Below are 14,803 nucleotides of genomic sequence, written 5' to 3'. Positions count from 1 at the left end.
GTTTTTCAGCCCAGTCTCATGCAGAATTGAAGTATCTCATTCCAGTGAACAAGATCAACAAAGTCAAGACGGTTATTGATGCCTGACATCCTAGGAGGCTTGCCTGCCACGTGGATCCTCAAAATGCTACAGTACAGAACGGCTTGCATGCTCCGGGTTAGGGTCGTCAGAGAGCTCCAAAACCAAAACCTCACCCAAGCTCCATCACGCACGTGATTTAGTTTCACGAAAAAAAGTAGCCCCACCGACCATTGCCCCCCACGAAAATTGTCGTTAGAGGAGCAAAAACGAAGCAAAAAGCTTTCGTACCTTTTTCGAGGACATACTAACCAACAGACAGCCGACCAGCCAGAGGTGAGCCTCGTCGCCATCTATACCCGCCGTCAGACTCTTGAAGAGCCTGAACTCTCAAAAAACGAGTTTCGATCGCTAATTCGAACGAATACCTTCACGCACCAGACAGCAGAAATCTTCGCAATGGCTTCCCGACCGACCGTTACGATCATCGGCGCCGATGGCAAGGCCAGCGGTGCCACCCACCCGATCCCCAATGTCTTCACGGCCCCTATCCGTCCCGACATTGTTCAGCAGGTTCACAAGGGAATGGCAAAGAACAAGCGCCAGCCGTACGCCGTTAGCGAGAAGGCCGGTCACCAGACCTCTGCCGAGTCTTGGGGAACTGGTTAGTGCAACCTGAAATGGGCGAATATTTGGTCTCGAGATTGAGAGCACCAAGCATCAAATCTGGCGGAGTTTGAGGAAAGGAGGCATCATTGGACTTGCTATCGCTAGCCTTGAGCCTCCTCAAAATCCAATCCTCAGATGAAGCTCAGTTTGCGGCGCCAAACCAAATAACAGCCACACACACACACACACACACACAAACTCTCGGATCACGTTGCTAACAATGGCATCACAATAGGTCGTGCCGTTGCCCGTATTCCCCGTGTCTCTGGTGGTGGTACCCACCGTGCCGGTCAGGCCGCTTTCGGTAACATGTGCCGTTCCGGTCGCATGTTCGCCCCTACCAAGGTTTGGCGCAAGTGGCACATCAAGGTCAACCAGGGCCAGAAGTGAGTAGCGACTAGTGGGAAATTCAGACCACCAGTAAAGGGACTATACTGACTTTCGCCCTAGGCGCTTCGCTACCACCTCCGCTCTCGCTGCTTCGGCCGTCGCCCCTCTCCTGCTCGCCCGCGGTCACAGGATCAGCAACATCCCCGAGGTTCCCCTGGTTATCGACTCTGCTGCTTTCAGCGGTGCCGCTCTTGCCAAGACTGCCGCCGCTGTCGGTCTCCTGAACGCCGTCGGCGCCGGTGCTGACCTTGACAAGGTCAAGAAGTCGAGGGCCATGCGTGCCGGTAAGGGTAAGCTTCGTGGCCGCAGGTACCGCCAGCGCCGCGGTCCCCTGGTCATCTACGACCCTGCCACCGACGGCACCGACCTTGTCAAGGGCTTCCGCAACATCCCAGGTGTCGAGACCAGCTCCGTCTACTCCCTCAACCTCCTCCAGCTCGCCCCTGGTGGCCACCTTGGTCGCTTCATTGTCTGGACCTCCGCTGGTTTCAAGGCCCTCGACAACATCTACGGCACCACCACCACCCCCTCAGCGCTCAAGAAGGACTTCCTCCTGCCCTCTAACGTCGTCAGCCAAGCAGACCTTACCCGTCTGATCAACAGCTCCGAAATCCAGAGCGTCTTGCGCGCACCCAAGGGCACTGCCCGCACAAAGCGCCAGGGTTGCCTCAAGAAGAACCCTCTCAGGAACAAGCAGATCCTCCTCCGCCTTAACCCTTACGCTTCCGCCTACCAAAAGAACAAGCTTGGTGAGGAGAAGCTCAGGGAGGGCAAGCCTGAGGTACCTGAGGCGTTCAAGACTCAGCTTCACGAGAACTAGGTTGGGTGTTTGGGCATGGGGATTTCAAAAGGTTGTCTTCTTTTTTACGGGGCGTCTAGTGGGTTCATGGAAAACCATAGTGCAATGTCATTTCAGCAGATCGATTTCACCTCTGTAGCTTCATCGGCAGTGAGATGATGGTGATTAATGAGTTTCTTCACATGAGTCAAATCCAATACCCGAATGACATGATAAATTTGAAAGAGAAGCCATGATAATACGAGTGGATATTGGCCTGTTGAGAGACTGGTGACTTGTGGTGCTGGGATATGAAGTTGAGGTTGATTCGGCTACAGCCATCAAACGCCGCTTATTCACAGATGTGCCATCCGATTTCTTTGCAGGGGAAGGCCGACGACGGAAATTTGCATGACCGGTTTACCAATCAGGATTACGCCACACCGCTGCCGGGTCAAACCTTATACTAACTTCACCCTGGCAGGCTTCAATTTAATTAGGCTTGTGCCTTATTGTATTTGTTTCATTTATTTCATTCCGTGCCGTGAATTAGCATCCCATATACATGCCCATGTTTCCGACATCTTGGTCCGCGACATTCATGGATGATGCCTCGCCACTGGATATGGGGAAACCCTTCAACAGATCCTCAATCTCGCGGACTGTCTTGATCTTCCAGAACCGCTGAATGCCATCAACGAACCTCTGAGTGCACGGGTCGACGGCCTCCTCGGCCTCGGCGGCGAAGCACAGCCGGAAATAGGCCCAGCCATCCTTGCGCTGAATCTCCTCGTTGGCGCTGAACATGAACCCGGGCGCAACAAGAACCAGCCACGGCTTCTTGGTGAGCATGGCCAACAAGGCGCCCGATAGGACGCCACCGTCCATCACACCCGCGGGCTCGCCGTCCTTGCCAGGCCTTGGAGCCTTCCACAGCGGATGCGACTCGAAGAAGACGCGAAGCCACACGAACATGCCGCCACGGGGCCAGTCGAACTCGAACAGCTTTTTCTTGGTGATGACGCCCCAATCGGCGTCCAGCGGGTGTGAACCGGGGACGACCGGAGTGCCCTGCTTCAGCTGATACTTGCCGTCGTCGAGGATGCGGCAAACACGGTTCATCCTGTCCTCGTAGACGCCGCGGAGGCCCTCGAGCCAGCGCACCCAGCCGTCCATCTGCCAGCCGGTGAAGGCTGTCCGGTCCTTGTGGGTGCGGAGGCCGAGGAATGTCGTCTTGGTCTCGGTGGGTTGGGAGCTCATGACCAATTCGCCAATCATGGATTGGACGAACCCGCTTGGCTGCTGGGTCGATGTTTCCGTGATTCTACAGCAACCGTCAGAGAGAAATTCCGAGTGGTTTCTCACACGGATATAGATACTCTAAGCTTACCTTACGAATCGCTCAATGATCGCAGGCTGTGCCGTTAACCAGCCGAGTCTGCAGCCAGGTGCAACGGTCTTTGAGAAGGTGTCCAGTCGGACAACACGGCCGTCCACGTCAAAGCTCAGGAATGATGGAACCAGGGAGTCCAAGAACGGATAGCCGGTCGACCGTGAGTATGTGGAGGTCACCTGTGGCGGGGGCAAATTCCTGCTCTTGGCCTCCTCTCGGGCTGCCGAAGGAAACTGCATGTACCTGTAAAGAGTTATGTGAGCAACTGGGCAACACACATGTCCTCTGGCGGCAGAGGATTGACTAACCAGTAAGGATCATCCTCTACGATCAGCACGTCATACTTGCTGCATATAGCATACAGCGCCTTTCGCCGCTCCACATCCAACACGATGCCCGTCGGGTTGTGACCCATGGTGACCGTGTACAGGAGATGGGGCCTCCGGCCCTTGCTGTCATCCCAGTTTGCGAGCACATCCTCCAAGCCCCCCGGTCCATCCGCAAGCATGCCGCCCGAGTCGGCCTCGACGGTGACGACCTGGACGCCCTTGGGCCTGGCCTGGGTGAGCACGTTGCCATAGGCGAACCTCTCGCACAGCAATCCGGGCCTGTCGCGAACGTCGTCTCCTTTACCCTCGCTCCACGGGTCGACAAAGAGCTCGAGCGTCTTGGCGAAGCCGTCGGTGGAGCCGACGGTCAGGACGACCTCTGGCCCCGAGCGGTACGGCACGTCGGGGTGCAGGTGCTCGCGGGTAAACTGGCGCACAAACGACAGCAGCGGCGGGTAGCCGTCGGCCATGCCGTACTGTAGGGCCGTGGCCAGGTCGATCTTGCGCAGCGGGTCCGTCTCCTTGGCGACCAGCGGCACCGTGATGTGGGTCGACTCGCTGCGGTCGCGAGAGTCGCCATTGCTGCGGCTGTCCGTGTTGGTGGCGGTGCTTTCGCTCGGCGTCCAGCGCTCCGGCTTTGCGGTCTGCGCCTCGAGCGTGTCGAATGGGAAGAAGCGGAGGTTGGGAAGACCTGCCGGTTGTGTGCGCCCGCGGTGGAGGGGCGAGAGGTTAGTCTTTCTACGAGCATACCGGGCGCAACACTGAATTTCTAGAGAGTGAATATTGCTGATGCTTACCTCCGGCAAAGTTCACAATGCCTGGTATCTGGAAAAATTTATAAAATTCCTTGACTTGGCTGGGTTTTCGGTTCTTGGTCGTTTGCGAATAGTAATGGCTCAGATCCCGGGGTAGAGGCCTGCTGTCGTCTTCACCATTGTCCTGCCTCCGGGACAGGGGGCGAGTGGGTAGTTGCATCTTAGCAGCTTCACCTAGGCCGGTAGAGACGCTGATCTCTTTAAAACAGTGACAGGTTTAGGTACTGTAGTTTTAGATGGTGCGTCCTTGTCGTCTGCCAGCTAAGAAGTTCATTTGAAGACCATTGCGACAGAACCCAATGGACCGGGAAGACTCAGGTAAAGATAAGAAAGTCCGAGTCCAGCTGCTCATACCTTGCAGGCTGGTGACGATTACAAATGCAATCCCCCCAGCTTTGTAGGGTAGGTTACCTGGGAACATCTCCATTCCAATCGCGCGGCATTGGCTGTAACCATTTAAACCCCTGGAATCGTAGCCGGCGGGCCCGCTAAAGCATGCCCTCTTTCCTGGCTCTCATTGCTCACGATAGCTCCTTTGGATAGGGCGTTGGCCACATACAGATTAGCGGGCCCCGCCCTTGGCAACGGCTTGCTTATATTGCGCGTGGCCAAAAACTTGGAGGTTTTATTTCGGGTTCGACTCTGCAACCACTTACTGGCGCAATCGCTTGCGCGCTACTTCCTTAGAAGGCCGGCACCTATGGCGCCATTGAAAATTGGACGAAAATGCCGGTTTAGACTAGGCTGCTTTCCCCATATGTTGCAGGATCAGACGAATTCAAGACTATCATAGGGCTGACTGGCTTGACTGTGTGTAGGTTGGTTCCGAGATAATGAATGCGCGACATGGTATTCCACGGGATGACACTCGTCCAATGTTTTCGTTTTTTGTTGTGGTCTTGAGAAGGAACGAGACATAATGTTTACCCAAAGACCTTCCCTTGACTTGACAGAGTGCGCCATCTTTCTGCCTGGAGTGGGCAGTAAACCGTCAAAATATTCCTGAAGTCATAGGGAGAGCTTGCCAGTAGCCGAGGGAAGAAGGTGAATCCTTAAGATTTAGATAATGCAAGACTTGAATAAGGGATATGATGTGGATATTTGATATGTCGTCTAAATGAATCCCAGGCCCAGATCGAATGCTTTTGGACTCCGTCTATGCATACCCTTACGCACGGTAAGATAGGACAGTAGAACAAACTGAAAGTCCAATATAAACACCAGAAACCGAAAGGAAGTAAAAAGGTAATGATGGAAACACCAAAGAAACTTTGGTTTAATTTTACGGCGACGGAACTGGTGGTATCTCCTTTTGCTTCTTTAACTCTGACTCGGCCCAGATCTTGACTGGATTAGGGACATTTTCGCAGATCTCCTCATTTTTGATCCTGCCCTCGTTGCAAGCCACAAGTGTATTGTGTGGTGCATTAGTAGAGAAGTAGGAGTTCGAACATGGCAACTGGTGTTCGTTGACAAGTTTCGTGGCACCATCAAGGTAGCAGCAGTGTCTGTCGAGTGTTTCTTTTGTAGACTTGTTGTGGTGAAAGATGGGGCGGACGTTGAGGTCCTTGGGATCATGCTTCTTGTCGTGGCTCACCATCTCCATGTTATTTTTATTTAAAATAAGTGGAGGATATAGATTCTCATTTCCGTCCCTTATAGTAATGGCCCATTGGTTCATCCTCTACCTCGATGTCAACAGTCGACAGATAGCCTTGAAGTCCCTTGTAATCCTGTTCGGGGAAAGCTGAATGAGTTGTCCGTAGCGAGCCCTACCAGCATTTTTCTTTTTTTTCTTTTCTTCTTTTTGATAAAGCTTGCAGCAACACGCTAGTCACATCAGACATAACGTGATAGGAATGCCATCGGGGCAGACGTAGTTGTTCTGCCCAACAATGCCAAAGCCAGGGTTCTGGCTACGCAGTTGTGGTATTGCATTTAGTCTGTTCAGCGGACAAGCTAAACTTGTATGGTTTGTCTGGCTGGTCTGCCTTATCCCACCACAATCAAGGACGACATGTACTACCCTACTGATCCTGTCTAAGTTTTTATATCCAAAATATCATTGCGGTCATAGAACATCCTGAGCGGCTTCCTCCACTACGTCAGACGGCGCCTTGTAATGGAAGCCGAGTTCAGCGAGGGTCTTGGCGGTCCTGCCAGTCTTTTCAAACTCTAGCTTGGCTTGCGCGTAGATTTCCCTCTGCCAAACTTGTTCATCGGTCCATAGCGGAGGCTCCTTTCCACTCTCGGCCTTTGAAGCCCAGGCGTGCATCTCCCTGAGATACTCGACATCGCCCTTCTTTGGGTAGACGTGAAACGCCGGGCCTCTCTGCTCTTCCGCGCTCTTTTCCCAGTCGGACATTTCCTTCTCGGATGGCAGCGGCAAGGCGTTCGCCCAGAGCCGCGCGTAGATTGCAGCCTGGCTTTCCGAGAATGGGAACGGAATAACCTTGATCGGAAGACCCGGGAACACCAATGTAGGATGCTTGATGTGCAGGAAGTCCTTGTATAGTCCGTGGACACGACGGCCGTCTGTCAACAGCGGGGTAGCAAGCGACTCCAAAAAGGGGAAGGCAAAAAGATACCCAGTGCAAAACACCACGGAATCAATGTCCTTCTCAACCCGGCCGTCTTCGAACTGCACCCCCTTTTCCTTCACCAGAAACTCTGAGATTGGAGGTGTTTCTTCAGCCCCAATGTGGGCTAAGCTATCCGACGCTGTCGCCTCCCGCACCGAGAGGAACACCTTCCCAGCCACCCTCTGGATCTGCGCTGCAATGTCAACTCCTGAGGCTGAGTTGCCCACAACAATGACCTTCTTGCCCGTGTAGATACTGGGCGAGCGGTAGGTCTTTGAGTGTGTAATGACGGCTGGGTGCGTTTTGTGAAAGTCCTCAATGTTGGGGATCCGGGGCATATAAGTCGTGGAGTAGTGACCAGATGCAACCACAACAGCGTCAAAGGTCTGCATCTGTGGATTACCACCCGTAGAGGACTCGGTTCTGACATCCCATTGATCAATTTCTGTCCCTTGCCTGAGACGAACGTCTTTGACAATGGTAGAGAATTTGATAAGATGTCGAACGTCTTGCGAGTACTTCACCAAATAAGCCTGAACCTCATCCCGATGGGGAAAAGCCACACCGGCAGACAATTCCAAGTCTTTAAATCCCATTATAGTTCTTGGAATGTTGGTATGCAAGAGATCATACATGGGCGACGGAAACATAGCCGGTCCCTCCTTGTCGGGAAAGACTGGGGGATCCGGCGCGCACAAGGGGTTCGTCTGAGGAACGTGCAGCGTGCTCGAGGGAGTCTTGCTGTAATTCCAAACCCCGCCGACTTCTGCTGCCTGCTCAAAGACAACGATTTCGGAAAAGGCCTTTTGCGCCACGAGGTATTTGGCAGCAGCGAGGCCACAGGGGCCAGCGCCGATGACGGCGATGCGCTTCACATCGAAGCAGGCTCGGAGGACCATTTTGTCAAACCGGAACCAGAAAAGGGCTTTACTTCCTGAAAACGTCCTGCGACAGGTGAAAGCCAATATTTCCCACAGCTGCAAGCACCCGGCCCAAGCAGCCTCTTGGACTTGTGTTCTACTCTATTCAATCACGCCATCTAGAAGTTGGAATGCGGCCGATAAATGGTGAGAAAGAGCCCCAGTCTCGCGGGGTGCTGAAAGCGGAGATGGGTGGATTCCAGCGGGTGGGACTTAACTTGACAGACCGCTTTCCGTAAACATACTAGCGTGGAATCAAGGTATGGTATGTGCAGCTCCAGGTACCGGCAACCAAGTACCTGACTGACTGTATTGCAAGCTGAATAAAGTTGGAGAAGGTGCCTTGCCTGCTTGTTTGCGTTTGTAGCTGTCGGAGCTTTTTCTGGGCGATTTTGATTTCCACATCCAAAAGATACCTCACAAAAGGTACCTCCATCAAAGTCGCTTTCCGCCATTTTATCTTCCCCATACACAACTTCATTCAGCAATCCAACTACGCGAAAGCATCGGCACCCTCGATTTTCAAACCTGCCGCCCAGGTCATCGAAACGATCAATGGTTTTATAGGACGCGCAAACGACCCTTCATCTCCGCAGAACGAACCCGGCGCAGGCGACGTTCGGCGCGTCGTCTGTGCTGAGCTCTGCAAGAAAAAAGGAAAAAAAAGAAAGAAAAACTTAAACAACTTTCGACACCATGGATATGGACGCGCCATCTGCGGCCAGCCGTCCCGAGACCCTCATCGACGGCATCGCCACCCCGATCGCCCAGCTCGCCCCGGGACTCTCCGACCAGGACTCGCGCGTCGTGAGAGGCGAGGTCACAGTAGTCTGGCCCTATAGTCTGATCCGCAAATCTTTTGCCTTTGTCATCGCCGAGCCCGACGTCCGGTTGCGCGACTCCAATGGTCAAATTCGTCTTCAGGTCGATGGCGCGATCGCGAAGCTCGTCGCCGAGAGTGGGCTGGAAAGTGGCGATGAGATTTTGCTGAGCTTGGCGGGTGCAGGCTGGGCTGCGAACACCTACGAAGCCCGGATTCCTGGATCCTGTTCGGGTTGGCAGCTTGAATACACTGAGAAAATTACTCTCGAGGTACGTATACTAGGTTGCGCACAGCACTTGTAGATGCGTTTGCGGGTGCCGATCCATCTAACCTTTTGACAGATCAAATCCGCCTTCACCGACGACACCAAGATTCTGGATGTGACCAATCCGCCTTCCACAGAACCGGACGCTGCAGCCGAACCTCCCATCCTCGAAGCGCCTTCCGAGGATTTCCCCTTCGCCGAAGAACCTTCTCTCTCCAGTCCTGTGCAGAAATCGAGCAATGTCGAGTTTCATTCCCCGGCCTTCATCAAAAGAGCACGCCTGTCATATGGCTCTCTTTTCGAACCAGACCACGACCCGTTTGCAGAAGACGATGGTGGGGTGAAAGGAAAGGGCCGCAAGAGGGCGCGATTCGGTCGATACAGTGCATCATGGAGATATGCTAGCCATACGCCTAGCCCCGAGCCCAGCGAAGCCGGCGTGGAGGAGGATGCCGAAGCGGAGGTTGCTGCAGGCATCGAAGATAGTCCAAGCGCGGCAGCATCTGCGCTGAAGCTCAAGTTCTCGGGGCCAACGATGGTTGATGAAGGTTGCCAGGTCGTCGAGTCGAATCTTGTCCCAGATGAGGCAAGCATAGATCGTCAGGTAGCATCGTCTGCAGAGAAACCAACCACAGATGCCAGTGGGCCAGACACTCCTCCCCTGTTCGCACCAACAGTTTCGCCAGAAAGTGTGCAGATGCCAACTGAAAACATCGAAGCAACTGTTCCTTCGACGTTTGTGACTAGCACCCTATTCGGCAGATTCGAAAGCAGTAATGGCGATTACTCTGTGCCTAGATTTCAGACAGACATATCTGGTGAGCAAAGCGGACCTTCTATAGAGGAGCAGGTCAGGTTTGGCTTTCATCATAGCCCTGTTATACCGCTTGCGTCCCAGGGCATGGAGGTGGAGCATAGTCAGCCTTTTCCGCAAGCCCATGGCACTGAGCAGGTGACATCACTCCCGGTCAGCACTGGAGCTGAGACTTCGGGAATGGTTCAAGACCTCGCGCCCGTTTCTATGCCTGCTTCGCATGGAGGCGAAGCAGTCCATCAAGAGACGATACCGCTCTGGAATGTCAGCAATGAACAGATACTAAACCCTGCACACGCTGATGCTGAGCTTCCCATTGATCCCTCCCTCACAGCAGCTCTGGATGCAGACGGCCCAGATACAGAATTGGGCACTCCTAGCCGTACAGCATTGCCCACAGAGGCCAACGTGTACGGCTCATACAACGAGAATAGATACCAAAACGAAGCCGAAGATGAAATGGTGGAAGACAATGTCGAGGGAGCATCGGTATCATCCGAGGAATCCTTGAATCCCGATGAAGCCGAATACGAGCGCCAATTGGCCAATGAGTCCTATGATGATTACGATATGAGGAACTACGCCGACGTGGAGGACGATGTTGAGGGGCCATACGACAACGGACCGCCTGAGGGAGAGGATGAGGAGGGCAATTATTATTCGGATGGAAGTGAGGGCCAAGAAGAGGAGGAAGAAGAGTATTCCGAGGAAGACGAAAGCGACGGAGAATCACAGGAGATGTCTGCACCAAAGCTCCAAAGGGCACCACAGCAGACGGGCCCAGTAGTGATTGACTTGCTATCAGACTCATCGGATGATGAGAGTGATCCTCCTCCTCCACCCGCTAGCGTTCATAACGCAGAACCTCAGCGAAACCTCGAGAGCTACGATGTTGGCCAGGAATCACATCTAGTATCGCAGAGTTAGTTCCTTCTTGTTATTTTGATACCCTCCGATTGTATTCGCAGGACTGACATACGTGCCCAGCTTCACAACCCCAAACAAGCGCGTCGCAACCATCGCCACCTTATGACGTCCACTCTGAGCCAAGTAATGGTGAATCTGAATCTGAATCTGAACAGTCTGAACAGTCTGAGGAGGATGCAGAGGGTGAGGATGACGAGCTTGCGGGATTTGAGAGCCCGGTAAGGTCCATTGTTCAGACCGAACCCGATTCCGAAGCCTCTCAAATGCCTGCTATCAACTCCGAGCCCGAGCCAATAATGTTATCTTTGCGGCATGTCACACCAGAGCGGTCAAATCAGGATCCGGTCAAAGACACCCAAAACGAACAATCCAGCCCAAAACCCGATCAAGATGTTGAAATGACTGTGCCGATGATGTCCGGGGCTCTGTTCCCGACTGCGGCCGATGAGATGCAACAGTCTATCGAGACTGTCGAGGAAACTGGTGGCGAGGAACAAACAGAGATCCAGGATGAAGTCGAGGACGCAACACGGTCTTCGCCTCCCCCAGCTGGAGAAAGTGAACCAGACCAGAAGATGGTACCAAATGTTGCCACCCCTTCATCACCTATACAAGAAGATCCCGTTTCAGAACAGTCAAAGGAGTCTGTTGTGGCACCGGAGCAAGCCGCCGCAGTAGCAGAAACCGGTCGACTGCCCACCCCAATAGGGACGGAAACACCACAGGTTGAGAACACTACTCAGGCAGACGAACAAGAATCCATACAAACCGCCCAGGCTGCCGGCACAGAGCAGGCGCCGATGGAGGACGACGACGCCGAAATGGTGGAGGCCCCTGTGCTAGACAGTGGATCGCCGCTGTCAACTGTGGTAGCTGCGCTGGAACAAAAGCTCGAGGAGAGCATTGTAGTCAAGAAACAAATGGAACTTGCGAATGGTGAGCCTGATATCGGCGACATCGTCAGCGAGGACGAGGCAAACGATATGATCTCGCAGAGAGTGGTCTCGGTAGACGTCGAGCAGGTCACCACCAGCAAGTTGAAGTCTGTCGAAGCTACGGATGTGATTGAAGGCAGCGGAGAGCCTGAAAAGTCTGTTGTGACCATGGTAGAAGATGTCGAGGTCATTGTTGAAGACGTTGAGAGTGTTGCCGAAGAAGACGAAATCGCCAACACTGCTCCTCCCCAGGATCCGGCGTCGCCTGCATCGTCCGAAATCGAGCACGTTCGCGGACAGTCTGCGTCGAGTCTGAGATCGAACCAGAGTCGCGAATTTGCAACTCAGATTCCTCCGTCTGAATCAGGGTATGTTAATGACGACTTGTTGACGGACACTCAGGAAAACGACACTTCAGCAGAAAAGCCACATAGCCAGGCTGGACAGGCCGAGACAGACGGAGCTGATAATAGGGAACCCGAAACTTCGACTGCTCTGCCATCTCAGGATATACAAAGCCCACGTAATCGGTTTACTTCTCAGGAACCAATGTCTGATGACGTTGATATGGTTGACGCAGGCCCTGCCTCGGAAGACGATAGTGCTGCTGAAGGTGAAGATGGAAGCGATCACTCTGAAGACGGCAACTATGTTGAGGCCCCTGAGAGCTCTAAAGATGCAACCGGTGCTGCCGAGGACGGCGAGCCGGAACCTTTGTCGCAAGATACCAAGGCTGTTGAAGACGAAGAAATCCCTTCGTCGCCTGTTCTGAGCACGACACATGAAGTTGATAATGATGGTGGTGCCAAGGATGGCCCCTCTATCATTGAAGAGGATGATGAAGACGAAAGGTCGGACTCCGACGAAGCGAGTAGCGTTCCCGAAGAGGCTGCTGCTGAACCTTTGCAGAAGGAAGAAATTCGGGTTGACATTCAAGATGATTTCAAGGCCGCAGAGGATGCCTCCGACTCAGAGCCTCGACAAGTCGACGACGGGCCGGATGAAGATCAAAGCATCGGTGAAGCAAACGAGGAATCATCGTCTGTGAAGTTCGGCGGGTCAGACGATTCTCGGAATGTATCAGAGGCGGCGGAGGACAACGAGTCTGGCAAGGAGAATGCCGACGAACCAGAAGAAGAGGCGTCTTCTGCAGAGCCAAAGCCAACACCGCGGGCGACCCGCAGCGCTAATAAACAAAACGATACCAAGGCAGCGAGGGCTGCCTACAAACCAAGCAAGAGTCCCGAGCTCGACACAGAGGAGAGCTCCAGCGATTCTGAGCGGGAACAGGCTTCGACAAGGGTCACTAGGGGTGCATTGAAGAAGGATAACGAACAAACACCTAGAGTCCGATCGCAAAACACGCCACAGCCCGACAACATGAGCGAGCTTGCCGTTGACGAAGGTGCTGAGCCATCAGCTGAGCCGCCTTCTACAAGGGTCACTCGGGCCAGTCGCAAGAATGAGCCTTCCGATACTCCAACGGCTGCCCGGCCTGTCACCAGGGCTACAAAAACCAAGCAGGCTCTCACAAAGGCCGAAGAGAAAGTTGATAAGGTCAAGCAGACAGCCCACGATGGCGATCCCAGCGTCCGGCTGGCCAAGGGCGCGATGACTAAGAAGGGACCTGCCGAGCAGCCGCAGGAGCGAACTGATGCTACAGATGGTGACCCAAGTATCAGGCTGGCGCGGTCGGCTGCGGGGAACAAACGCAAGCAACCAGCTGAGCCGACGAGGTCGGTAATCGCAACAACTGACGGCGACCCTAGCCTTAGGTTGGCCAGGGGAGCTGCTGCAAGTAAGCGGAAGCAGCCTTCGGAACCGATAGAACCATCAGCCCCACCAGCCGACGCAGATCCAAGCGTCAGGCTGGCTAGAGCGGCAGGCAACAAGCGCAAGCGACTCCCTGACCAGTTGGACGTGTCAGCCCCGGCTGCAAAAAACAGGATGACCACAAGGTCTGCCTCTAGCAGTTTTCGGCGCAGCGCCAGCCCTGCCGTGACAGAGGACGCAAGTACGAGGCTTGCCAAGGGAGCGCTTACCAGTCCCTCTCGTCGCCAGAAACCCACAGCCTCTTCAGATGCACAGGCACGCACGGAGGCGGCGCCTAGCGCCAGCAACAGCAACCAAATCAAGACAGAGGTCACACGTCGACTACGCGAAGACCTGCCCGACTACCAGACTCTACTCCGAGTACCCAAGATGGTTGGGAAAACGATTGACCTGCTTGTCCTGGCCACGACCGAGGGCACCAAACCAACACGGACGAAGGCGCGGCAGTATTGCATGTCCTTCAACGTGACCGACGCCAGTATTTCTTCCCGAGTGTACGAGGTTCAGCTGTACCGCCTACATAAAGACTCGCTGCCCATAGTCAAGCCTGGAGACCGCGTCTTGCTGCGCGACTTTAACATTGTTGCCTTGACGGACCGCGGCTGGGGCTTGCGCTCGGTCGAAAAGTCCTCGTACGCCGTCTTTGACGACGCCGACGATGCGCATGACAGAAACGATGCGGCTGAAGGCGGCAGCGGCGGGATGCCACAGATTCGTGGGCCGCCCGTGGAGCTCACGGCGGCCGATCACGAGGTTTCCAAGCTGCTGAAGCAGTGGTGGGGCTCCCTAGACGATGGCGCCAGGGATAGGCTCGACAAGCAAAACAAGAAGCTTGCTGCCGGTTCTTAGGGGTGCTGCTCAACAATCTGAAGTATGTGCCATTGACGGCATGGCTTGGGAGGGGTCAAGGTCTGGTGGAAACATTTGGAGCTGTATTACTTATGCCATGTCTTGTTTTGACAGCTTCAGAACTGTATTTGGGCGGTTTCGCGGTGATTGCGGATATCCCGTTTTTGTAGTAGTACTATTATCCTGGGCCGGAAGTGCTCAGGCCAGAAGCCTTGTTTATTTTTTTCCTTTGTGGGGTGGGCGTTACAGGCTAGAGGATTGGCAATCCCTGAAGACGACCAAAATGTGTAATGTACATAGAAGCAGCTGGGCCGACCATACTCTCTGTCCGGCCTATTCGGGGGCCTAACAGAGTCATCACAATGGCCACCCCAGTCTTAAAATTCGATTTCGACCTCGAATCACGCGTTCTGAGTCACATACATGACAGTAGACTTGATTTTTCTTGGCAATAATATTTAAA

At 54.0% G+C, this 14,803-nt stretch overlaps 5 protein-coding genes across 5 annotated transcripts; 2 read left to right on the top strand and 3 right to left on the bottom strand.

Moving 5' to 3' along the window:
* Nucleotides 1-285: 285 nt before the first annotated feature.
* MGG_08190 (60S ribosomal protein L4-A) lies at nucleotides 286-2,381 on the top strand. Its single transcript, XM_003715118.1, has 4 exons — nucleotides 286-354; nucleotides 460-682; nucleotides 923-1,073; nucleotides 1,138-2,381. The coding sequence occupies exons 2-4, from the start codon at nucleotides 478-480 to the stop codon at nucleotides 1,895-1,897; spliced, it is 1,116 nt and encodes a 371-aa protein (XP_003715166.1). The 5' UTR covers nucleotides 286-354; nucleotides 460-477; the 3' UTR covers nucleotides 1,898-2,381.
* On the bottom strand, nucleotides 1,977-4,753 carry MGG_08189 (aromatic amino acid aminotransferase). The gene is made up of 4 exons (XM_003715117.1): nucleotides 4,375-4,753; nucleotides 3,557-4,268; nucleotides 3,246-3,491; nucleotides 1,977-3,179 (listed from the first exon to the last, which is right to left on the bottom strand). Exons 1-4 carry the CDS (start codon nucleotides 4,550-4,552, stop codon nucleotides 2,405-2,407), a joined length of 1,911 nt encoding a protein of 636 aa, XP_003715165.1. The 5' UTR covers nucleotides 4,553-4,753; the 3' UTR covers nucleotides 1,977-2,404.
* A 921-nt stretch (nucleotides 4,754-5,674) lies between these two features.
* On the bottom strand, nucleotides 5,675-5,998 carry MGG_08188 (uncharacterized protein; the record flags this gene model as incomplete). The annotated part of the gene is made up of 1 exon (XM_003715116.1): nucleotides 5,675-5,998. One exon carries the CDS (start codon nucleotides 5,996-5,998, stop codon nucleotides 5,675-5,677), a length of 324 nt encoding a protein of 107 aa, XP_003715164.1.
* A 465-nt stretch (nucleotides 5,999-6,463) lies between these two features.
* On the bottom strand, nucleotides 6,464-7,873 carry MGG_08187 (thiol-specific monooxygenase; the record flags this gene model as incomplete). The annotated part of the gene is made up of 1 exon (XM_003715115.1): nucleotides 6,464-7,873. The coding sequence occupies one exon, from the start codon at nucleotides 7,871-7,873 to the stop codon at nucleotides 6,464-6,466; it is 1,410 nt and encodes a 469-aa protein (XP_003715163.1).
* A 351-nt stretch (nucleotides 7,874-8,224) lies between these two features.
* Nucleotides 8,225-14,746, top strand: MGG_08186 (uncharacterized protein). The gene is made up of 3 exons (XM_003715114.1): nucleotides 8,225-8,986; nucleotides 9,059-10,718; nucleotides 10,784-14,746. The coding sequence occupies exons 1-3, from the start codon at nucleotides 8,591-8,593 to the stop codon at nucleotides 14,338-14,340; spliced, it is 5,613 nt and encodes a 1,870-aa protein (XP_003715162.1). The 5' UTR covers nucleotides 8,225-8,590; the 3' UTR covers nucleotides 14,341-14,746.
* The last annotated feature ends 57 nt before the right edge of the window (nucleotides 14,747-14,803 follow it).

Source organism: Pyricularia oryzae, chromosome 2 (assembly GCF_000002495.2).
Source record: "Pyricularia oryzae 70-15 chromosome 2, whole genome shotgun sequence".
In the NCBI taxonomy this organism is placed as follows: Eukaryota; Fungi; Ascomycota; class Sordariomycetes; order Magnaporthales; family Pyriculariaceae; genus Pyricularia; species Pyricularia oryzae.
The sequence above is the reverse complement of the archived record's forward strand: the minus strand, read 5'-3'. Positions and strand labels throughout refer to the sequence as shown.

Excerpts from the sequence above, each read along its gene's own strand:
- MGG_08190 (XM_003715118.1), top strand. The coding sequence starts at position 478 with ATGGCTTCCCGACCGACCGTTACGATCATCGGCGCCGATGGCAAGGCC. Across the intron at positions 683-922 it reads TGCCGAGTCTTGGGGAACTG|GTCGTGCCGTTGCCCGTATT; the intron begins GTTAGTGCAACC and ends GCATCACAATAG. Across the intron at positions 1,074-1,137 it reads AAGGTCAACCAGGGCCAGAA|GCGCTTCGCTACCACCTCCG; the intron begins GTGAGTAGCGAC and ends CTTTCGCCCTAG.
- MGG_08186 (XM_003715114.1), top strand. The coding sequence starts at position 8,591 with ATGGATATGGACGCGCCATCTGCGGCCAGCCGTCCCGAGACCCTCATC. Across the intron at positions 8,987-9,058 it reads CTGAGAAAATTACTCTCGAG|ATCAAATCCGCCTTCACCGA; the intron begins GTACGTATACTA and ends ACCTTTTGACAG. Across the intron at positions 10,719-10,783 it reads ATCACATCTAGTATCGCAGA|CTTCACAACCCCAAACAAGC; the intron begins GTTAGTTCCTTC and ends ATACGTGCCCAG.
- MGG_08189 (XM_003715117.1), bottom strand. The coding sequence starts at position 4,552 with ATGCAACTACCCACTCGCCCCCTGTCCCGGAGGCAGGACAATGGTGAA. Across the intron at positions 3,492-3,556 it reads GTAGAGGATGATCCTTACTG|GTACATGCAGTTTCCTTCGG; the intron begins GTTAGTCAATCC and ends AACTCTTTACAG. Across the intron at positions 3,180-3,245 it reads ATCATTGAGCGATTCGTAAG|AATCACGGAAACATCGACCC; the intron begins GTAAGCTTAGAG and ends CGGTTGCTGTAG.